This window comes from Triturus cristatus, chromosome 12, assembly GCF_964204655.1.
Source record: "Triturus cristatus chromosome 12, aTriCri1.1, whole genome shotgun sequence".
Classification (NCBI taxonomy): Eukaryota; Metazoa; Chordata; class Amphibia; order Caudata; family Salamandridae; genus Triturus; species Triturus cristatus.
Genome location: NC_140595.1, coordinates 767446011 through 767471420, shown reverse-complemented (window position 1 = coordinate 767471420; position 25410 = coordinate 767446011). Strand labels below are relative to the sequence as shown.

The following is a 25410-nucleotide window of genomic DNA, read 5'->3' as shown; positions in this document are numbered from 1 at the left end:
CAGGCCAGGCCACAGCACTGAATCAGTTTTATTGGCTGTGGCTGAATAACTGCAGGGCACTTTGGATGAGGGCCTGACCTCTGCTCTGATTCTTCTTGATCTTAGTGCCGCTTTTGACACGGTATTGTACAAAATGTTGCTGCAACACATTCAAGAGATCGGCCTAGGAGGTCTGGTTCTCAACTGGTTTGCGTTGTTCTTAGCTGACAGATCCTTTCAAGTCATCTCTCCTCCCCATGGCTCCCAGAAGCACTCTCTCTGCCATGGAGTTCCCCAGGGTTCAGCTCTGAGTCTGACATTGTTTAATATCTATGTCCATCCCCTGGTGGAAGTGGTCAAAATCAGACGCCTTTCTATGCTCTCTTACGCTGATGACACTCAGCTTGTCATCTCGATATCTAACACCTCTGTCACCAAGTTCCTTGATGACATGGTGGCCATCGCAGAATAGATGACGACCAATTGTTTGCAGCTTAATGCAGGTAAATCAGAGATCCTCATGGTGGGCAGGAATATTCACCTATGGAATGACCAATGGTGGCCCGCGGCCTTGGGAATCCCTCCTGCTCCTAAGGATACAGTAAAAGATATGTGTGTGTGGCGGGACAGCACACGTATCTTTCAGGCACAGACAAAACTAGTGGTGGGCAGCTGTTTTGGCCTCTTACGCTGCCTGAGGCCACGGCTCATGTTCTTTGACCTCCATACTCATCATCCAGTCCACTATCCTCTCCAGACTAGATTACTGCAACTCTCTGTATCTAGGTGCCAATAAGGTAGGCATTACTAGACTACAGAGGGTTCAAAATGCTGCTGCCCGCTCCATCTTTGCCCTCCTGCGGCCCTGCTCTGTGGCCAAATACATACATAAATTACACTAGCTCCCGGTGGAAAAAAGAATTAGGTTCAAATCTCTGTGCATCACTCACAGAATTTTTTACGGCCAGGCCACTTCCATTCTAACCAATTTTCTCACGCCCTATTTACCTGAACGTGCTCTCCGCTCATCACACCGACTTTTGCTGTGCACCCCCGTGTCAGAAGAGCCCGGGCAGGCGGTCGCTCCTTTTGGGCTCTGGCTGCATCTCATTGGAATGCTCTCCCGAGCACCATCAGGAACAAAAAAGACCATAGGGTTTTCAGGAAGGCAGTCAAGACCCGGCTCTTACCTATATTGCTCCCTGTATCTTGTCTCGTCTTTTGGTCTCCATCTCTGCTGGTTCAGCGCTGGGACTCCCCATTGCAAAACAATCCACACTCAAAGTATTTTGAAGTGAAGGAGCAATAGCAGTCAGGAGAAGACTGGAGCTGAATGAGGTAGTTTTCCAAATGACAAGCAGTTAAAATGGAGGTGTTTTCTTAAAAAAATAAAAAAGAGATATTTAATTGGGTGCTGCCAGCATGTAAGTGAATAAAATTAGGTAGCATGGTGGATGCATTAGCTAGAAGTCCTATTATTGGATGTTGTTTAAAAAACGAAATGTACTGTGAACGTCTGACCTACTGTTTCTACTGTGTTGCTAGGTACACTAAGCTAAGTGTATATTGGGGGAAGGGTGTTAAAGAGTGTGAATTGTTTTTTTTTGAGTTGTGGAGGTTGATGAAATTTCACTTCCAATTCTGGACTATGTAATAAAGTGCTCTGTATTAACATTTTTTTTAAAATGAAGCTAAATATATATGATTGAGAAAACATCGCAAACACACATAGACTGCAACCTTATTTTGGAAGAGAGGGAAAGGGTTAACATATGATAACCATTCACAAGTGGAAATAGAGTACTCTAAAATGAAGGATATGAATTCATTTGTTGTCTTTCTCATGATCATAGAGTGGAAAGTTGAAGAGGTTGCCATTTTATAGTTGTTTTGTATGAGAGTGATTTACCATTCTTGTGCTTTGTTTTTACAAATCTTAAGAGGGTCAAAACTATCCAGAAAGAGCTAAAACAACAATTTAATCTTTGAAATCAATTTACTGGTATGTACAGATCTTTTTAATTATTTAAAAAAATGTACATTTGAAATGAAGTAGTATATGGGAGTTAGATAAAAAAAAGTATGACAGTGATTTGAAACATATATCCGATGAACTGTGATTGGTACAGGGTATGTGTTTAAGATGTGAGTACTGTTAAGTTACAATCAGCAGTGCCTTTGTAATGACAGTGTTTTAATTATCTAAGCATCATGTGCTGAACAGACAGACCTATGTTATTTGCATTCTGGGAATTGTAGTACTTTTAGTCACATTATTAAATAGGAGTAATGTAGTCATGAATAAAAGATAAGAAAATGTGCTGTGCCTGTATATCAATTACAAAGTAGTAATACGTGTTTCGTCTGTATTAGGAAGTATTTGTCAATGTGGTGTTTAGCTTATATGACTGGTCTGCATATGTTTAGATGATGAGATATTGTTTTCTGGTTGCAGATAGTAATATGCACAATGATACTATTGGGTTTACTTAAATATACAAAGAACTATATATTGTTGGAAAGATGGCATGAAGGTGTATATCTATTATGAAATAGCATATATGTTTCAATGGTGATCTATGTTCTTTAAGGCTGTTCATGTGTGAGAATGTGGCCTGATATATGCTGCCACTAGTTATAGTGGGCACCTTGTATCAGTCCAAACAACCGCTTATGGTGATAGGTTAAAGACAACCTTTATTGAAAGCTATCCTAGTGGTAGCTATGGAGAGCAGCCTTCAGGCTAAGTCTTGAAGGAATGTAAAGCAGCTTGTTTTACCAGTCTATAATCTCTTGAATGATCAAATGAAAGGACAACCACACCAGAAATATATTCAAAATACATGTATTTAGGATAAAACACACCCCTCTAGTCTCTTTATGAGACTGGAATTCGAAGTACTTAATTTACAAGTTAGCAATCAACAGTAATAGCATAAATACACGTTTGGGCCCTAGGGGCGTACCAAATCATATACCAATAAAGTGGTATAAGAACCACAACTGAAATAGACACAAGGCCTAGAGCCTGTAGAATTGCTGGGACCCCAAGGAACCACCCAAGGTAGTGACACACGGGACCCACGGGGACTGTATGCTTTGTGTAAACACAAACACGGGTTCCCCTTAGCTTCTATGGGCAATGTCGCGGTTGGAAATTTAAAGATTAGGGACACTTAGAATCGAGTCAGGACCAAACACTTTTGGACTTAAGAAGTTCTAGGGCTAGCACCCACGGGAGCACCGGAGTACTCGAGTTACCTCACCCAGGGAAGCCGGGTGCATAGGTGTCTTTTGGTGTCGGGTCGCGTTGTCGATTACAATGGAAGCTGGTGAAGAACTGCTGCTGCCGTGAAGAGGAGAAGTGTCCGAAGAGATCCAAGCCTGGATCTGTGCTGGAAGGAACCTGAAAACAGAGGGGACAGAGTCTGGGTCACTAGCCAGTGACCGAGGGCAGGATGGACCAATGTCCACAGATGTTGGTGCTTCAGGTGAGTTGATGGGTGTCTTGACTCTTCAGCCACAAGGTCGAGGAGGTGCCGATGACAACCAGGAGCTGGATTTGAGCTGTCCCACAAAGTTTGTCGAGTGCTGCGGTGTCGGTGACCAGATTGGACCCAACAAGCCTTGGCAACGGCAAGTCACTGGAAATCGGAGAAAGGACTGCGGTGCAGACCAGCAAGGTCTGAGGGACTCACCCAGCAAGGGTAAGTCAGGGCACATCTGGAGCAACCAGGAAAGCCCAATTAGAAGAGGATTTGCCTTCATGGTGACCTACTAGCCAACGGGCTAGCGATCGCCAAGGAGCCTCAAGCGGTCGCACTTGAAACTGGCCCATGGGTCACTCGTGGAGTGGAGGCCAGCAATCTTCGGTGCAGGAGGTGCTCAAGGCTGGGGCTACTCAGAGCTCAAAGCACAACTTCAAGGAGGACAAGGAAGATAGTGTTGCTGCAAAAGTTCACGGTGTCCAGGGGTCACGGTTCCACGTCACCCACGCCATGGGCCTCAGCCTTGCTGTGGACTCAGGGTAGCCTCGGGGAAGTCTGGAATCTACCTCTGGTGATGCAAAGACTTTGGCGTCCGGATGGAGCTTCAGCGTTGCAGACTGGTCAGTTGCTTCTTTGGTGCCTGCCAAGTAGGGGAGTCACTCCTTGACCCCAAGGGAGATTTCTTCCATCTACTAGTCGAGATAGAAAGTTGAAGGTCCAGGATATGTGTTGCAGAGTTTCATCCAGGGTAATCTAAAGTCGCAAGGACTGGGCTCCCATACTTATACTAATTTGGGGGTTGGACATACTCTAGGGATCCACCTATGGAAGGGTTTGGAAAGAGGGGTGGTTACACCCATTTCCTTTGTCCAGTTTCACGCCAGAGCAGGGGCAGGTAGTGCAACCGGTTTGAACTGGACTATGCACAGGGACACCAAATGTGCCCCCAGTACAGGACTTCAAAGCACCAGAGAGTGCTCCCGCCCAGCCCCAATATACATCTGCCTGTCTGGGGAGGTGGTTACACCTCCCGGGGACAGGAAACCTACTGTCCAGGCTTCCCCTGCCAGAGTTTCAGTCAGCAGCAGGAGGCCAGACCCGTGTCTGTGGTAGAGGCATCCATTTTGTGATGCCAGGGCTCAAGAAAGTCCTACATGGTTAGACCAGTGTGAACATGTCTCTCCCTCTAGAAGGGTGGAATGCTACCCTCACCACCAGAACTGGTGGGGGGGTAGTATTCCAAAGCGTTTGACACCAAACACTACATGTTTCAGTGCAGCCATCCCAAAGTTAGCATATACTGCGAGGTTATGATGCACTTAAGAGTATATGGTCAGGCTGCACTACAAATATCATCAGAGGAGATACTCCGAATGCTGCAGAGGGGCTCTGCTCATGCAGGGGCACCCTCTCACATAAAAACCAATCACTCTGCCTTCAGGATTGTTAAGGCCTGCCATAGGAGTCACTTATAGGTTTCATATGTGTGTGCAATGATAGTGATATAGGTAGCCTATACCACTGTAAGGGGTGCAAGCATACCTTTGCACAGGCTGCAGTAGCAGACCTGTGGTACCATTTTGGAGTGCTTCCCAGGGGTGGCATAATACATGCTTCAGCCCCTGTTAGGCCTCTGAGGTACCTATGCCCTAGGTACATAGTATACCATATACTAGGGGCTTACAAGGCACTCCCGAATCCAATTAGATATGTACCTAATGTACATGCAAACCATTTTAGAGAGGAAGCAGCTAGGCTGTGGTCCTGATTAGCAGGGCCACAGCCAGACTAAGGTCGGAAAACAGTGAAACAACAGCAAAAAGTGGGGGTACCCATGTGAAGTAGATCCTACTCTCCTACATCAAGTATATGGTCATGGCAGAGCATTTTGTTGAACAAGCTCTGTTTAAAATTGAGGAGGGATTATAGTCTAGAATGTCTCTTGAGAGCTCTCGTGCTAGCTTCACTTGGGGTGTAACTTTTCTTTGAGAAATGCTGAATAAATGTTTTAAAGACACAAGCAATATTTTGGAATTGATGTAGGGATACCATTAAGAAAAGGATTTGTGCTTTGAAAAAGTGAGAATTGTTTTCAGTTGTAGAAAGCTAGTGATGCATATGCACTCTAAGTTACATAGCTATGTACATTCCTAGACAGCCATGTATGCAGTTACAATTATATATCAAGTGTGATATGTAGACTTCACTCACACATAGCTCAGTAGAAAAGGATAGATACACTAAAATAGTTTTATACTGACAGAATGACTTCAACAATGAGTCGCAGATAGAGGCAAAACTTTTATGTATCTAACAGCCATGGAGGTACTTTCACAGTGAGCCAGGTACTACTCCGGCACTCATCCAATCACCCAGCCATTACTCAGGAAATCATTGAATCACTCACACACTATCCATGTACTTATTTAATCACCCATGCACACACATGCCCTCTGAAATCACACAGGCACTAATTATGCAGTCACTAAACTATACAGGTACTACCCATGCATTCATCCAATCACCCAGGCACTAAGCATTCACTTACACAATCACCAAGGATGTACCTATACAGTCATTCAAACACCCAAGCACAACCCATGCACTCATCCAAACACCCACTCACAACCTATACACTCATCGAAATAATGAGGAACAACCCATGCACTCATCCAATTATGCAGGCAGCACCATTGCAGCAAACCTATCATCCACCTATTTCATTACTGAGGCAATACTGTTGCACTAATACAATCACCCCAGCAGTACACTTGATTTCATGCAATCAATCCAACTTTAACAATGGACTCATGCAATTATTCATACACTAGTAATGCACTCATCTAATCAGCCAGGCACTACTGATGCACTAATTCAATTTTTCAGGCACAACCCATGTTCTTATCTAAACACCCAGGCACTACCTGTTCACTCAACCAAAAACACATTGGCAGCAGCAATATGCTCATGCAATCACTGAAACACTACTCATGCACTCATCAAATCTGCCAGGTGCTATGTATGCACTAATACAATCATATATGTACTATCCATGCACTCTATAAATCACATATATACTATGCATGCAGTCCTGCAATCATTCAGGCATTAGAGTTGCACTTAATTAATCATCCAACCACTATCGACGCATGTATTGAATCATTGAAGCATTGGTCCAAATTTTGCATTGGATTCAGCTTTTATGACTATTTGTCGAATAAAGCTATTATGACTGACTGGCATTAGTGATGCACTTTTCTAATCATTCAGGCACCACTACTCATACGCTCATCCAAACACCTAGATAGTGGTGATGTACTCATGCAAACACACAGGCAGTAAATATTCATATGTGGAAATACCCGTGGCATTCTCACATACTCATGGAATCATCCAGGCACTACCTATATCCTTAGGGAGTCACCTAGGCACTACCTGTGCAATCATGCAGGCAGTATTTATGTATTCAACCATAAACACATGTCTATATAAATTTTAGTTGGGAGTATGTGGTCTTTTAGAACCATCTGGTGAAATATATATTGAACTTGTCACACACTCTTTGCATTTACTCATAATATTTAGTGAGCTATATGCTCTGATAGAGATTAATGTGCAGATTTTTATATGCACAGTTTCTCAAAATTTAAATGTGATACATTTAAGTAGAAAAGTACTTAGATACTAAATTCACCAGTGGCACAGTGGTAGAGAGGCACACAACTAGGTCTTATGTTGTGTTTTCGGATTTACAGTGTTGAGACACTGTATGTACATTTACACTTTGGGTGATGTTCATTTTAAAATTTACCACAGAAGGGATAAACTGGTCTTTCACCATGTATAAGTAACAACTGAGATATGGTGCACCTATGTTATAGAAAAGGGTGCTATAATGTTAAAAAGTAACTAATAAATAACGTTTCGTGTTTTGCTTTGGGTTGGTAAGTTGGCTAGAGTAAAAATAAAAATATACTTATTTCTTTTTACAGGACAATATATACATAAATACAGACAGTTAGAATGCCTACAAACGTTCAGAGGATCTCTGAAGAACTGACACAAAAAATGCAGAAAAAGTGGTGAAAGAAAAACCAGCTACTGTTAAGAGGACAAAGTCATTTCTTAAAAATATTTCTGGATACCTGCCAAAGGTTTGAAAATAATGTAAATAAAAACCAAACTATGGGAAACAATAAGAGTGGAAAAAAATATATTACAAGAAAAGAGAAAGCTGGATACACCTTAATCAGGAGACAGTACCAGTTTAAGGAAATCAGAGCCAAGATGTTTCAAAGTACAGTGGTTGTAAATGTAGAGAGAAATATGAAGAAGTATAGAAGAAGTACAGAGGCACTGATACAGAAATAACACGTTGAGGAAGTCATTGATAAGGCCTTTCTTCTAAAGAGAAAGCTTTTCATTTTGATTATAAATTGAATGAAGAGTCTTGACAAAATAGTGCTGTAGGTAAGGAGACAAAACCGGAAAAAAGGATTAGTCAATAGAAGTAACATTTCTACAGTTTTTAGTAGAGAATGGATACAAACTTCTACTACAGAGCCTCTCTTTAATCTAGAAAGCTATCTCCAAGATAACGCATTAGTTCATGCTATTGATGAAGGAGGACAATGTTATGAAATTAAGAATGGCACTCCTATAGCAAAAAAGGTGATGGTATCAGGAAATGTAGAACAAGTTATTGCAGAAGAGGTACACGGAAGGCGTAGTCAGGCCCTGTATATAAATGATGTCATACTAGTGTTTGTAGTTTTTGACAGTAATCCATTAATATACTAAGAAACCAAACCTCTACATATCTTTCTAAGGTGAAGTTTAAAACACTAAATAAGTACTTTACAAGGATTATATTCTTGCAAGGTTAGAAAAGCATACAAATTTGAAGGGACACTAAGTACATTATTTATTAAAGACAGTGTGACAAAGCACCGTTCATTATTTCAGAAAGTAAGCTGTACACCTCTCAACAATGTGAAGTTTAGTTGGGAGGTTGTACATTGTGAATTTGTATATATTTGCCATTTACTCATCCCGAATAATTATGCTTATTAATGATTGTACATCTTTAGGTTTTAAACTAATTAGTAGTACGGACCCTTATTGGAAATAGTTTTATGTCTTTTTTAACTAATATGAATTTTAGTATTCTCTTAACAGAATAATGTACGTTTTTTATTTATTTTATATCCAATCATGTTTGTCACCCTCAATTGGCTAGGTTGAGTGTTTTTATTTGCAAATGTATTTTATGATCATAAGTGATCGCAATAAATATTATATGATGACATTGTGAAAATGTGTGCTTTATATTGAGAGGAAATGGATGGAGTAATTTTCTATGGTATTGTGGCAGTAATAGAAAAGGTTTGTGATTATGTGCAGTTTAATTTATTTTGTCCAGAGCAGGATTCTATGGAAAATGAAATGTTGATAAGAGGAGGAGTTGCAGAACAGCACACAGGTATTATAGTTGATAGCTTTGAAGAATAGATTACAAAATTGAACACAGTGTGCTCTGAAAAACCAGTATATGTTTCTATATGTTGTCGACACACTGACTATAAGATTGAAACACTGACTGCTGAGTTTTATGTAAAAAGTGAAAATGAAAATAATGATAACTGGCAAATGTTTGCTGTGTGCTTATTTGTAGAGAAATGCTTTGCATTGTCTACACAGTAATTTATATGTATGTACTTTTACAATAAATTAAAGGATAATAAAATGTCAGCTAGAGCTGTGCATAACAAGTCAATATTGGTTCCTATTCCAGAACCAGTTCAAGGTATTAAATGCTTATGAGTCAATTCTTATCCAAAGTATCCACCCATTTCAGGCTATTCAGGCTATAGTCTGTATGAAGCCAAAGACAGGCAATATATAAGCTGACCCCTAGCACACACCAACATATATTGTCAAAAAGTAAACAAAGATTAACAGAAGTATTTTTTTTCTGATTCTTTGTTGAACCTCTGCCCAACTATATAACTCTTTAGCCTCAAAAACATGAGTTTCGTCGCTCTGGGTGAGTTATGCCACAACTTCCTCAGGGCTCAAATCCTCTCTCAAAGTTCCTTGCAGTCAATTGTAATTCCAGCCCATACCATCCTTACTATTGGTTTTGTGATAATCTTTCAATTATGCACATCCAAACCCTGATATGAGTTATCAAAGTCGTCTCTATATAATTTATAGAGTGCTCAATGAAATGAAAAAAATCTCCAAATTCGTACTCGTTCCGGTACATCGTCACAGTCTCAAATTCAAATCGCAGCAAGTCTGCAAGTTAACACCAACAGAGCTGCAGAAAGGTCAAAAAAGTAGATTACTGTCCTGGATTAGTAGTGTTTTCTCAAAATTGTTCAGCAGGAGGCTCAATAATTTGTAATGGTAATGCTAGGGTTATTAGAGGAAGAGGATGCAAATATCAATGAATTATTTGGTTTAAGATACAAATGGAACAGTAATTTTGAACATTGTGAATTCACCTGTAGCCTTGAAATTAATTTGGAGTGATTCCTCTATTTGATGTTACCAGATTGTACAGCTGAGGCCTTTGAAAATGTAACCAAAAACGCCCATCAAGATATGACCCATCCAAACTGCAGATTAGAACTTCGGTGAATGTTGTTATTACAAATATATGAGAAATATGTAATAGTCATTCTACAAGGATGCAGAGTGAATGGCAGTAAATTAGAAATTGAAATTACAAATTTCCATTTCAAAAAGATGTTTCACAACTATAAAAAACATATTTCATGAAGGAGTTAATATAACATCTACACACTGCACAATATATTAAAAATGTCAAACAGGATGGGGAGAATGTAATGACATAGAGATTCATTAAAATCAAGTCTATGCAAAAAGCTAACACATTTATATAAGTTCTTAAGATAATTCACAATATCAAAATGTGTTATTGTGTTGAAATGTATATGAATTTTGAGTTTCTGAGACATTTTTCAGCCTATTAGGGTTGTTGACTACAGCATGTAGCTAGAAATGAAAGGCTGTTTTTAACTGAAGGAAATTAATTTATAACACATTACAGTACTACATCCTGTTACTACAGATAAAAAACGACACATAAAAACTAAACAGTGGTACTATAATGCCAGCAGCCTTAAGTTGCCTCTAAGAAGTCACGTCTCCACTTCACCATTATATATTGTTTTGATTGCTTAATGTTCAAAATAAAATCCTAATAAATTTTTCTTTGTTTACATTTTTTCACAGTACTTGAACTGCTGCAATAAAAGAAGAATACAAATTAACAACAACGGTTTTTCACATTGTAAAAAATTACATCGATAGCTTTTTCAATGCTGTTATAGTTCATGCAGAAAGTAGCAAAACTCTTTAGTTCTGGTGACATTTCACTACATTGTCTCTCCACTTAAGCAGGAACTTTGTTTTTAGGAGCAGGGGCTCGATGTCAGAAGGGTGATGATCCGTCTCCTTTTTTTTCTCTGTACAATTTTAAGTTGCTTCTTGATATATATTATTCAATGGTGCAACATACTTGTACCACATGAAAATTTTTTTGCTGTGCCCTGAGAAACTGTCCTGTCACATATGCTGCACCTCACCAACTTAGGTGAAAAACTGTGTAAAGTTATGACAATGCCCTGATTCTAACTTCTGGATATACGGAGCGACTTACAGATTGTTCTAAGATGAGTCTGCGTTATAGGATAATGTCTCTGTCTGTGGTTTTCTGTGGGTAGGTGATCTGTTGAGGAGTGCTGAGAGGATTCTCACATTTAGACAACATGGTATAGTACCTGAGGGAGTATGCAACAAATGGATGGGTTGGAGTTACCTCTAACTATGAAAATAGACAAATGAGGGGCACCGACTTTAGTAGCCTTAATCTGGTAACTTTCATACATCAATGAAGAGGTTTCACATTTGTGTCACTTCTCTGTGTCATGTGACTCCCTCGGTTCAAGTGATTGTTCTTACGCAGACCATACTGTCCGTCTGGTATCTGTAACATATAATAAAATACATTAGTATACACAGGTGGTAAACCTAGGTGCTTTAGTCCCGTAGGATCCCAAGGGCATACATCATGGTTCAGAGTTCAACAACTACGGTCCAAAAGGTGGGGGAGTTTGGGGGAAAGTAGCCAGTATTAATGTATAATTTTCAAACAGATTTCATGATAGCAAACCACAATTAAGAACAAAAAAAATCAAAATGATCTGTGCATACATATAAGTTACCATACAGTTACAGAATCACTCAGAAGAAAGGGGGGCAGCCGGCCACCTGACTGTATGTGGGGGTGGAAAAGTAGGGGAGGGGGTAGGGGGAAGAAAGAGGGAAGAGAGGTCATCATTCTATTCATAAATGTGAGTAAAGTTCCTCATCATTGTTCATTCCAAATGGGATCAGACAGCCTGCTTGTAGTATAAACCTTGATTCAAGTCTTTGTAGGGCAGATAGTTTATTTTCTCCTCTTCCGTGTTTAAGGACTGTGTCAAGGCCAGAAAACTTGAATTAGGTCCAGTCACTTTGACGTGATTCTCAAAAATGTCTAGCTCTGCTATAGATTAAGTTGTTGTTTGTGATGGCCCTACAATGTTCAAGGATACTCTTTTGCAATGGAAAAGTGTTGGATCCAATGTACCACTTTTCACACGTGGATGTGTTTACAAATACCACAAAGTCTGTTTTACATGTTATGAGTCTCAGAATCCTCCAGTTTTTATTTATCCTCTCCAGCTTGACCTCTTGGTTGTTAGTGCTATGTCTACACACCTTGAAAGACCCATATCTCTTAAAACCTTTTATTTGTGTGAGCTAGTTGGTGTCTGTTGGTCTTAGATGGCTCTGTACTAACAGATCTTTCAGGGAAGTATTACGTTTAAAGGTGATGCTCGGTGTACTGCCTATTTTGGTTTTTAGGATGGCGTCTTGTGTTGAGATACCCTATCCATTTTTGTGTATACCCCTGAGCTTTCTGGCCTGATTGGTGTAAGGTGTAATCAACCACAAGGAATCATTGTTCTCTTTCTCTCTGTTGGGTGAGGAATGGAAAGGGATCTGTGCCCTATATATGCTGTCTGCTTTTTTGCTGGTCAACTTCAAAACCTTCGGTGGGTAATCCTTGGCTGAAATCATTCGGTCATTTCTGATTTGGTCTTCAAGTAGCTCATTTCTGAGCTACAGTTCCTCTTTGCTCTTAGATATTCACTATACAGGATACTCCATCGAAAACTAGAGGGATGGCAGCTGGCTGCCCTGCAGTGGATTTCCTGAATAGCTCAGTTTGAAAAGTGCACTCATGGGTATTTATTTGAGTGTCATGGAAATCAATGGTTTCCTGGCTATGTTGCATCTTAAACTTCAGATTGACATTATTCGAGTTTAGGTTTGATAGAAACACAGTCAGGTCTTTCTCGTTTCCTAATCATACAAAGAAAATATTATTGATGTTCCTTAACTATAATCTGATGATCTGTATCCATTCCAGCAGATCATTGCACCAGAGTACCTGCTCCTTCCACCAGCCCATGGCCAGGTTGACATAACTAAGGGTGAAGCAGGTACCCATCGCAGTTCCCTGTATTTGTTTGTACAAAGTTTTTTCAAAGAGGAAATCATTCTCTTGTAGGTATATCTCAATCATCTTATGTAACATATGGGTGTGTTCCAACATGCTGATATTTCCAGTCCATAAAAAATATTTACATGCCCTTAATCCATCTTGGTGCCTGATGCTCGAATAAAGTCTGTCCACATCTAGACATACTAGCCAACATTCCCTCCCCAAAGCATGTTTTGGATTTTTTACGGAAAGTCTTTGATATCTCGCACATACGAGTTTAGGTTTCTCACAGGGGGGAAAATACTGTTCTTAGAGTAAACAGTGGGTCTCTCTGGGGTTGATGGTGCTGTTATGTACTTTAGGCAGCAGGTATAAGGTGGATGTGGTTGGTGTGCTGTTTTTGAGAAAATATAAATCGTCCTAGGTTAGAATTTTGGTCTCATACCACCCCTGTAGTAAGTTATGGTACTTTGCTTGTAGGTCTGTAAGATAGTTACTCTCCACCCTGACATAACAATTGCGGTCGTTCAATTGCCATAGCGCTTCCCTTACATAGTCCGCTCTATTCATAAGGACTATACCTTTAAAGCAAAGCACTGGACCTGGCTCTGGTAAGCAGAACACAGGGCAAAATCAGAGTCAGTTACTACCAGTATCGATCAAACAATGGGGATGATCAGGGCCAAAAGATGGACTTTCTCACAGTATCTGTTTGTGATGAAACTTTAGGATGTAGTCCTATCTGGGTTTTCCATTGTATTGCAGTGCTGCACTATAGGTAGAATGTGTTATATAAATGTGTGAGACAAAATGGCTGCTGTAATGTTCTTTAGAGAAGCCAACTTAAACTGGTCAGATGGTATGTAACACTTTACACTATTGCACTATCAACAGTTTGTCATTTTTCTTTCCAACTGGCTTATGGTAACGTATTCAAAGTAAATGCATCAATTTGTCCCTAAACTGGAGCTCCTCCGCTGCTTTAATCAAGATGCCTCCCCACCTTTATTGATCTTACCACTTACAGTTCCTCTAAAATTATTGGTGTCAATGTTTCTTGTTTATGTGTTTTATATAAGGTATTTAATTCAACTATAGGTTTAGGATACAGCTCATTTTGGAGAATGTGTGCATTTGAAGTAACCTCGTGCTAAAAGGTGTCTTTTTCTATTTTGGGAAAGGTCAGTTATCTTTCAACAAGTCCACTACTAAGTGACCGGAACCAATTCCCTTCCTTTTTCCGCACCATCCCCAGTGATGACTTCCAATCCATAGGACTCGCCCAATTAGTAACACATTTTGGATGGACTTGGGTTGGCATTGTAGCCACAGATGACAGCTATGGACAACTGGGGAGTCAAATAGTGCAACAAGCAATAACCAAGAATGGGGCTTGTGTGGCCTTCACCGAGAGCATTCTTTTAAGCCGAGTGGACAAAAATGCTTTTCATATTGCTCAAGTTATCAAAAACTCAGAGGCCACAGCCATTGTTATCTTTTCCTCTATTGCATACCTGATTCCTCTCTTAGATGAGATGGTGAGGCAAAATGTAACTGGGAAGACCTGGATTGCCAGCGAAGGCTGGTCAACATCTTTCCTCTTCCCATTTGAGAAATACTCAGAAATCCTGGCCAGCACCATAGGATGTGCAATCTACGGTGGAGAGATGGTGGGCTTTCAAGAGTTCTTCATGAGAATCCACCCTTCTACAGCTCCAGAGGATATCTTTGTGAGAAGGTTCTGGGAAGAAGCCTTTGGCTGCAAGTGGTCAGATGAGGATGCACTCCTGATGAAGGACAATACAATCAAGAAATGCATTGGGGATGAGAAACTGAAAAGCCTTCCAATCAGCAGCACTATGGACTTTAGAACCACCTACAATATTTACAAAGCAGTGTATGCCACAGCACTGGCTTTAAAGGATCTGACAATGTGTATAGAGGGTGGCTGGCCTTTCATTCAAGAGATCTGTGCAAATATCTCAGACTTCCACCCATGGCAGGTATGTTTTCAGTATATTATAAGGATATATCATGTTTATGTGAGGACCAGAGGAGGGGAAGCACAGATAGTTCCAACACAGATATGCTCCCATGGTATTAGTTACAAATAAGAGAACTCAGTGCTTTATGTGTTTACTAACTATGGCCCCAATGAATGCTCATACATTCTGATCAAAGAGCAGCAGGTAACATCTCCACAATGACTTCGGAACATCAAGATAAAACCTTTGCACTCAACAGAAAGCTGTTGTAATCATCATCTAATTGCATCTTTTGGCACTTCATTGGCAGGTGCTAATTCAGAAGCTCAGCCACTGGAAATGATGGTGAGCTCAATTCACGTATATGGTAGTATGAGCTAAGAAAATTAACATTTTGAGGCTTTTTTGCCCAGTCCTGGACATTCTCATGACCATAAGATATCTTGTCACTATACCATATCACTGTAAACACACTGATAGTGTTTAGCTCTCTAACTGTTACACTGCTATGCAATTAGCAGAGGGTAACTCTGCTATTAGCAGTCCATGACTCCTGTCAAAGATGCTTATAGCCATATAGCTATTACCTGTGAAGTACACATGTGACTTGGTTAGTATGGTACCAGGCAACCAGAACTAGCATAGACCCCTAATAGTATAATTTTCTAATGCATTCAATTGGCTTTGCTTGTTTCAGATGGCATAGCCATCTCTCTTAGAACTCTGATGTGCGTGGCTTTTTACCTGAACTGGGTTAAAGACTCTATTTTCCTCAGCTTTGCAAATAACTTGAATGGTGATCGTCAGCACCAAATCCTTTTAAATGTCCCCAATATCAGCATAAATGGTCAATATAAAAGTTAGGATGTGTATGTCAAAGTACTGTGGATATAAATGTAACACTATAATAATGTGGTGGCCAAAATATCCACTACTAAAATATCATAAATGTAAGTATATGCAGAAAAGTATAGATTCACTATGATTAACTTGACATCTGCGTACCCTAATGATGTATATATCGTCAATGTACATGTCTGGAGCAGGTTATTAAATATAAGCAGTAGGGGATATCCTGGTGCTATCAAGTCCCTTTTAGTGTTTTTATAGGCTGGTTCATTTTAGGGTGCTGCGTAGGAGTCACATTCTCTGATTCTGTTTCTTATGATTAGTAGAGATATAAACTCTATGCAGCATGGTAACTCACAAGCCATTATTGCCATTGAATATGGGAAAGCCACAATATTCAGAATTTCCTACAGATTATATTAGAGGAGATCAGCATAATTCTGGGAAAACCACCTGTGATCGATGTATAATTTTGCCTAATATTTACCTGAAGACTAGTTCCTGCTTGCTGTGAGACCTAAACAAAAATGTACAGCAACTATTGGCTGCTAGTTGAACTGCTACACATTTTCCATGTCTGTGTCTCTTTTACCCAGAAAAAGCATACTCTATTTCAGGGGTAAGTAAACAACTGTTTGAAAAAAGATTAACATTTTTTGTACAAGCTTTTGACAGGAGAAAGATTTGTCATGCCTATGTCTATGTGAACTGAGAGGCAAGACTGTATTATGGGGTGAACTATCAAATTGTCTGAATATATAATTGGTACTACAATCAAAGCTGGCACCATCTAGATCTTCTCTGTTACCAATAAGATAAGAGCTGAAATGAGAAGTACTGTTGCTACTATGTTTAAAATGTAAAATATGCTGCAATTGGATCTTAAAACACAAGCGCAACAATTTGTTTGAAAAATTTAGACAGTGGCGCTGTTAAATTTGACAAGAGTATCTCTTTATTAGCATTATTATTTGGAAGAAACTATATGAATGTATGTGTGGGGATCTGTAAAGCACCCACCTGGCTGGAGAGCAAAGGAACACTGAACATGGATGTGAGCCAAAGGATACCATAAGGGTCCTTTACAAGGAGACAGAATATATGAGCGAAAATATTCCTATTTAGAGAGAGTGTGTTCTCGAAAAAATGCAGGCCTTCATATATATCCCGAGTTTGAAGCTCTCACTAATTTTGGGAATTCATACTGGTATCTGTTTTCATTACATAGATCTTTCCAATCTGTTCTTTTTAGTTTTACTCCTTTCTCTTTTAATATCTAAGTAATAGGTACAATATTCAGCGCAAGTATACCAAACTGCTGTTTTCTACATCCTAACCCTGGAATATTGTTTTATAAAAAAAGTGTGTGACTACCCTGTAAGAATTCAGCTTGGTAAAATTTGGGAAAGGAAGACATCATTCAAGTTACAATGGTTCCAGGATCTTGTCAAAGAGATCCTATGATTTGAAATTTTGACAGTTGGTTAAATAATTTATTTATTTATTCAAGATAATGTGTAGCATGTAATATAACAAAGGAAATGAAAAGAACTTCAAAGAGATTATGATTTATAAGCAAAAAGTATAAGAATGAGATAAGATACAAATAAATCTTAAAAAGTTCACAAAGTATTTACAACGTGAAGTAGAGTAGTGAAAGTTATGATGGGCATTGGTACATATGTCCATGGTTAAATGACAACTATCTTTTCAAGCAATTGTATTGTTTACAAAGTACATTTGGACCAATCAATCAATCAAAATATCTTTATTTAATCTTTAAGTAAAGATCATAAAAGAACAGAGTGCTAACTTCTCAACAAGTTACAATAATATGAAGTTAAATCATAGCATGCTTAAAAAATCATTTTAAAACATCCATGTAAAGGCAATAATAAACTTAATACATTGCAAAATATGCTGTCCATAAACTGCATTTTCAAAGTTCCTTCTTGCTCCTTACCCCTTCTTCATTTTGCTACTGCAGATTGACGTTTTAAGGGAGCAACAAATACCAAAACAGATGTGGCAGCTATTTAACAGCTGGAGGTGCACTTCTTAAACGCCAGTGATTTCACAATGTGTTTGAAGTTAACTTGAAAGAATTTATAATAGAGTTTGAAAAAAATATAAATATAATGCTCTGCCATCCAATCACAGGGACAAGGAGGCAAATTGCTTTTCCATGCTATCACCCACTCAGAAAAGCACATTAATCGCCACATTGTACCTGACATAAATCTGAAAAGGAGAGACTGCATTAGGACCATTATAGGGCATGATCGATTTGTGAAGGTAAGTCTAGTTCACAGGCATAGAAAATTTGTTAGCAAGTTTCATTTGCCAAAAGAGGCAATTCGTTAAGTAAGACATTATTGCTGGAATAGCAATTCTTTTCAGTTTGCTATTAAAGATTTAAAGAACGGGGTTGTCCTGTTAATGGGTGGAACTCAATTCTGTAGTTTTGGTGCCCACCAAGTGAAGGATTGGTTAAAGCTTATTTCTTTTTTTCAGAGAATGAATTCCAACAGAACAGTCTTTGCACTATGTAATTTTCATAGTCCTCCTGAGACAACAAGTTGGTTAGAGAAATAATTCAGTGTCTTAAAGGTGGAGAGATTTATGAATAATGCAGGCAAATTTCAAGATGGTTATCTGTCAGACTATCTAGGATAAAAATATAGTGTGGCCAAAATATCGGGAACAAGAATATCAAGAAGGTAAGCACAAATAGATACACATAGATGTTTCATTCTTAACTCCACATTTAAGCTTCTTGAAGATATATTTGTATATATCACCAAGTTATATATATCTGTAGTTAAGAATAGTAAAACTTTGCTTACTTATAGAAACATACCTTCACAGTATTCTTGCCCTTGATATTCTTATATACTTACTATGGTATTTTGGCCACGCAATATTTGATTTCAATAATTTGGTCAATCACCTTTCAAGATACTTCTTGCTTCAACTGTGAGCCAATTCAATGAGATATGGACATGTGTGATATGGCCAAATGTCCTGGTGCCTCAAACTAGTTCCACAGCTATATGAAGGGCAGATTTCAGTGTAGAAAGGTGAAGCCTTGGTATACTTGTTAACAAGGAATTATACGCGTCTAATCTAGAGAAGTCTAGGGATTGGACACATTGGTTAATATTTGGCTGGCAGGAAGGTTTTCATTCTGTGAGGAATTCTTATTTGGAAGTAGGCACCTTGCATTGGGATTGATGTGGGTATAAAGACTGCCATACTTGTCTAACTGGATGTCCAAGACATTTGCTCAGTGGATTATAAAGAACTGAAAGTCAGGATATTGAGGGCATTTAGCGAAGATTGCCCTAGTGTTGTGCAGTTATGTGGTGAAATCAGTAGGAGTTCAAGTTTTTGGAGGATTCAGTTTGAGTTGGTGGTTGTTTATCCAAGGATGTATTTTTGTGCATGTCTAAAGCAAGAAATCCAATCTTTTAGAGAGATACTCTCATAAATAGCTCTGTGTCATCTAAATTGCAAAGATAGGATACTTTTTTGCAGTTTTAGCAAGGTGTCACATGCTTCCATACTGTAAAGGTTATAGAACATTATAAGTTGAGTGTCCCAGAGAAGTTAAGGAGGGTGATAAGGTAGAAGTCACTTTGCAGAGGAGTACATCATTTACAGCTTTAAGCATTGCGATCTCAGAGCCTCAACCTGTCCTGAAACTTGGCTGGAAATCATCAAGAAGTTATTTATGAGCAATTAACAGATTTTGTTGTATTTTTTAACACAGTTTTCCGGGACCTTGGGCAGGAAAAGAAGGATTGCTACTGGTTAATTATTGTTCTACTGTTTGAGATCTACCATTGACATTTTCAGGAGTGTGACATCTTGACCAGCTTGTAGGCAATCTGGCCTGATGCCTTGTGATAGTGATGGATGAATTCAAAGTATCCAGCATGGTATTAAGGAGCTGCTAAACTCTTTGAAGTTGCAGGAAGTAACAGGGTCTGTGAGGAAGGTAGAAGGTTTCAGCTTTGCTGTTGTTTTGCACAGCTCAGGTTGTGTGTTTTCTCTGAATTCATACCAAATAGTTATGGTTTTATGGATCAATTTCATAAGTAAACATCATTTACCACGCATGCGATACAACACATGCTATTACAACAGGGTCATTACTACAACCGCATTGTTACATCGCATACCATTACAACGCAAGTCGGAACAACGGCTTGCTGTAGGGGGCAGAAGATATTGCATTTAAAATCCAACACCTTTCCTACTTTTGCACAGACTGGAGTTGGAATAGTAAATTATATTATTCCAAAATCCAGTGCCCCCTATAGCAAGCTGTTGAAATGACTTGCATTGTAATGGTATGCATTGTAACAATGTGGTTGTTGTAATGACCGCGTTGTAATGGCATGCGATGTAACATGGCCTATTCAATTTCAAAGTAACGGGAGATGTTGGTGTCAGTACAAGTTAACATTTGATTTTGATGATTTTTTCTTTGGAAAAGAGTGCATAGTTTTTGCAGTTCATTTCAGGACTAGTGTTTGGTAGAGGTTCTGGTATATGATTTGAAAACAATCTGAGGAGATCAGGAAGTTATTTAGGATAATTATCTCTCTGATCGAATATAAGATACGTTAGCATCAGATATGGTTTTTTTATACTTTTTTCCTCATCGTGTAAATTAATGATCCAAGTAAAGGCCTATAGGAATTATCCACTACTTTCTAATAACATTTTAAAGATAAGTAAGCTCATAAAAAAACCCTATTGCCATTATACAGACATAGGCCCTTGTTCCAAGTTGTGAGCAATATGGCGAGTTGTTTACTGCACCCTATAAATACCATTACCAGGGGATGAGGTATTTATTCGGTGTAGTCAATGGCTCTTATTCTGGGTTTTCAACTTAGAAATGAAGTATTACATGCAGAATTAATATTTATTTTAGACACCAAATTTGCATTTGTGCCTTTCTCCCTGGCTTTTTTCATCTATATATTTAGGTAGGTTTCACTTGCCAAACTCAGTAAGAATGTAATAATTATCACACAACTTAGAATTCAGGTCCATAGGCAAACTGCTGATTACACAGGGATCACAGTTTAAGTACCAGCATGTCATCAAGGCCATAAAGTAGTGGCTTTGGCGATTTCTTGTTCCTCCTGAAATTTTGAGTACATCTGACAGAGAGTAGATGTGCCATGTTTAGCTTTATGAGCAGCAGAAGTCACACAGTATGGTGGTGACATGGTCACATGTATTTGAGGACTGTAACAGTGGATTGTAGTACAACTTTAAGTAGGGAAGGTTTTGATTGGTAAAGCCTTGCAAGTAATGCATATCCAAAGTCAATCCTTAAAATGGTCAGTCATTCTTCAGAGAGTGTTGATGAAAGTCTGCAGCTATTGCCAGCTTAATTATAAGATGCTAGGGTGTTTGTGATGGATAAGGAAATACGCCTAATTATCTGCCATTTTGGGGTTTGGGTTCTTGAGATACCCTTAAATGTTAGCAATCCAAGAGGCTTAATTAGCATGTGATGAACTCTGCTACATTGTACCAGAGGTCTCTGTGTCTTCTGTGCCTACGCAGATGAAACTTTGCGGATCCCTCACTCTTCCCATGCTCACATGGCACATGGGAGCTACTGAATAACAGATCACCTGCATCCATATGCTAGAATCTGTGCTTGCTGCATCGCCTCCCCTGTGCTCACAAACAGTAGGCTCTAAGATTGCCACCAAACATATCGAAGCAGCATTTTTGTGAATCAGGACTTTGAGTTTCATATGTCTGACTTCCTTAATATTCCAATGTTGTAAAGCTATGCTATTCTTAAACATTCACATTTCTTATGAGAAATATCATCATAGAACTAGAAGAAGGGTGGTTCAAAAGTGAACCTTTAATATTGCAAGACTTGCAGAGAAATTGTTTAAACCCGCTTCCACCCTGCTTTATTCCTAGCTCCTTTACTACATCAAGAAGGTGAAGTTAAAACCTGAAGACACAGAAGCATTCTTTGATGAACATGGCAATCCCCCATCATGGTATGACATTGTAAACTGGCAGTGGGATCCCAAAGGGACCATCCAGCACATGAAGGTGGGCAGCTATGACTCCAGTGCACCCACAGGGAAAATATTTACGATCAACACCAGCACTGTTCAATGGAGAACAAGGAACAGACAGGTAGGAGTCAGCAAATTTCAGGTGGAAATTTGATACATCTGTTTACATTCTCTTATTTGTTAACACCTATATTTAGAGATCAAGAGCCAGAAGTATGACCCTTACAACTTGGAAGTCGCAAATTGCATTGTTTTGTGACTCGCAATTTGCGTCTCACAAAATGTCATTCACAACAGTGTCTCAGACACTCTTTCCGATTCCTAATGGGGTTGCAAATTGAATGCCTCATTAATATTCATGAGGCAGGTGCAATTTGCGACCCCGTTGGGAATGGATAGCACTCCCAGGGATGATGGCCTGCTGGGGTCAGCAGACCACCATGTCTGTGACTGCTTTTTAAATCAAGCAGCTTTTTTTTTTAATGCAGCCTGTTTTCCTTAAAGGAAAACGGTATGCATTTGAAAAAGAAACAAATGAAACATTTCTGTTTTATTTTTTAAGAGCAGGCAGTGATTTGAGGGACCACTGCCTGCTCTTAAAAATATTTTCACATCCATTCACAAAGGGGAAGGGGTCCCTTGGGGACCCCTTCCCGTTTGCGAGTGGCTTACCACCTACTTGAAATAGGTGGTAAACTGAGAGTGTTTTGCGACCACAATTGCGGTTGCAAAACAATTGTACATAGAAGTGCGTCTTGCTATTAGAAAGGGATGCCCTTGGCACACCCCTTCCTAATAGCGAGTCGCAAAACTTTCTTTGCGATTTGGTAATAGGTTACCAACTTGCAAAATAAGGTTTGTACATGGGGCAGACCAATTTTGAACCAATTTCCCATTTGCAACTGCAAAAAATGGTCGTACATCTGGCCCCCAAGATTCTACTTTCTCCCACTATGATGAAGCAGTCCTTGACAACACACACAGACAGAGGGAGGCAACCTAGAGTCTTCTGGTGGGCCCTACATAATCTCCACCTGCAGAGAAGATCATCCTCTGGTTGGTTCAGGTAGTGTACACCCAGAATAGTAAGCACAATCGTGGGTGTATGTTGGCCATAAGTTAAATCTGTAACACCAGATTTTGAGACATCCATTCAAGCATATACCAACTTGTTACATTTGTGCCTCAATTTCAAAGAAAAAAGCAAAATAAACGAGAACTAAAGGTGGTACATTGAATTTTGTTTAGCACCTGCAAGTTCAGTAAGACTATTTATATAGTTCAGACGTCAACCTAATTAGAATAGTACAGGCCATTGAGGGAATGCAGACATCAAAATGCATTGGTTGCTTCAACTGACAGAATATGTTAATTGGTCAGGTGGGGATTTACTTTTTGTGGAAAGAAGAGTGAAGAGAGAAGAGAGGATATATATAGTTGGAAACTAGAAGTGTGTGTGGGGATATCACAAGTTGAGCAGGAAAATTATTCAGGAATTTGCCGCTCAGTACCTTTTTTTTAGGAAAAAAGTTGGTTTGTGTGTGAGTGTCTAAGGGTGACCAAAGCAATTTTCAATTTTTCATGGTAGAAGTTTTGATTAAGGATAGTGTTGGCCACACTTCTGGGGAAGCATACCCAGGCCCACCATGTGTGGTAAGAAATAGATTTGAAGTGTTTCCAATTGAAAAGTATCATTCTGACACCCAATGTGAGAAGCAAATCAAATAGTAGGAGTTCTGTTGTATTGAGTGGTGGATAGTTGGGGAGGGAGATTAGCACTGGGTCCAGAGTTACTCTACAGAGAAGATATTGTTAAAGATATTGTTGGACTTCCAGTATGAGCGCAACAAAAGACAATAACAAATCACGTGTTTGAGTTCGCCAACCTCTGAAGAATAATTCCAGCTTTTTATTGAGTTTAATATGCCCAATTTGTACAGTTTAGCCGTGGTCTAAAAGGATCTGTGCAATAACTAATAGTTGCATTGAAGCATAACAGGTGAGATCTTGAGCTTAGTAGCATATTTCCAAATTAAGCAACCAATTGTCTTACGTTAGGTGAGACTAGCCTTCCCTAAGACAAGAGTCAGACCATTATTTTTGGGATTTATGCTTAGGGTTGGACACAAATTCCTGGAGAATATTGTAACTTTTTGAGGTTTTGTGGTCTTGGGAGGTGAGTAAGGCAAATTTCTTAAGTATGCTTGGGGTCTGTGGGTTCCGGAAGACATGGTTGCAATTAATTGCCACTTTTAGTTTTAGGAAGTTATAGAAATCCTAGTTGGGAATACAGGAGGACACTTGTAGAAGGGAAAACAGAATAGGGTTGGATCTGTCAAGTGAAGTACATCTTTAATGTATAGGATATTGTGAGTTTACCAGGAGTGCCAATGAAGGGTTTTACCCTCAATTTTTATTAGCAAGCTGTACCAAAGTGATGCATAAGAAGAGTGTTTGACTTTGATAATGCATTTCTTGTCTAAATGTTTCACTGCAATTATTATATCGCTAATTATATTTGTACACTTTGGGGGCTTGAAGTGGTTCATTCACATAGCGGCAAAGGGGGTGAATGGTAGAAAGAGGTCTTACTTAATGGCTGTCCAAATGGGCAGTGGGAGCAGGGGGTTGGGAAGGAACTGCTTGACCAGAAATGCCATTTGGAGTTCACTAAAGTTGGGAAGCCTTACTCCACCTTTCTCTTTATCTAGTGATAGGATCTTAGTAGCAATTCTAGGTTTTTACTTCGCCAAATTAATTGGGTAAGGGCCATAGTGAGGAGTTTAAAAATAGTTTGATAATTGAAGAGGGAACATACTGATTATAAAGTTCATCTGCTGAGCTATTGTTATTTTGGTGCATTGTAGTCTGCCCCACCAGGTTATGTGCTTGGGAGACCATATCTGGATGAAGTCCTGTTTTCAATGTGTGCATGAGATTCAGGCATTGACTTGCCTAGTTGTAGGCCCAGGTATTTAAGGTGGCACTTTTGTCATTTGAGATTGGTATTTCTGAGATTTGTGGGGGTACATATGGGGTTGAGAAGGAAGACCTCAGTTTTGCTCTTGTTTGGTTTGTAACTGGAGGCATTGGAGTAGGCATTAATCAGGTTAAGGATTTCCAGAATGGTTGATTCCGCATTCTCAGGGAGAAGATGAGGACATCGTCTGCATAAGCTGCTACCTTGTGTGTTGGAGAGCCAAAAGGGATGCCTTTGATGATGGAGCTATGATGACATAATTCAGAAAGAAGTGGTTCAATGGCTATAAGGAAGAATAATAGTGAGAGGGAGCAACCTTGCATCATACCTCAAGATAGATTGAGTTTTTCCATAGAGGGAGCTATTTACCTTTCCTTTGTCCAACAGATTATCCTATAGTAGAAATACCATCTGCTCAAAGCAGGTGCCACAGTCAAATGTACGCATTGCTGATCTTAAAAAAGGCCAAGAGACCTTG

At 39.3% G+C, this 25410-nt stretch overlaps 1 protein-coding gene across 1 annotated transcript in view; it reads left to right on the top strand.

Annotated features, from left to right (window-relative positions):
• The window catches only part of LOC146782772 (extracellular calcium-sensing receptor-like), a 54547-nt gene that overhangs the window by 23006 nt on the left and 6131 nt on the right, over positions 1 to 25410 (top strand). Inside the window, exons 3-4 of the mRNA XM_085637244.1 lie at positions 14232 to 15053; positions 21849 to 22073. Coding sequence (XP_085493370.1) covers positions 14232 to 15053; positions 21849 to 22073 — 1047 coding nt within the window. The remainder of the gene's footprint in view (positions 1 to 14231; positions 15054 to 21848; positions 22074 to 25410) is intronic.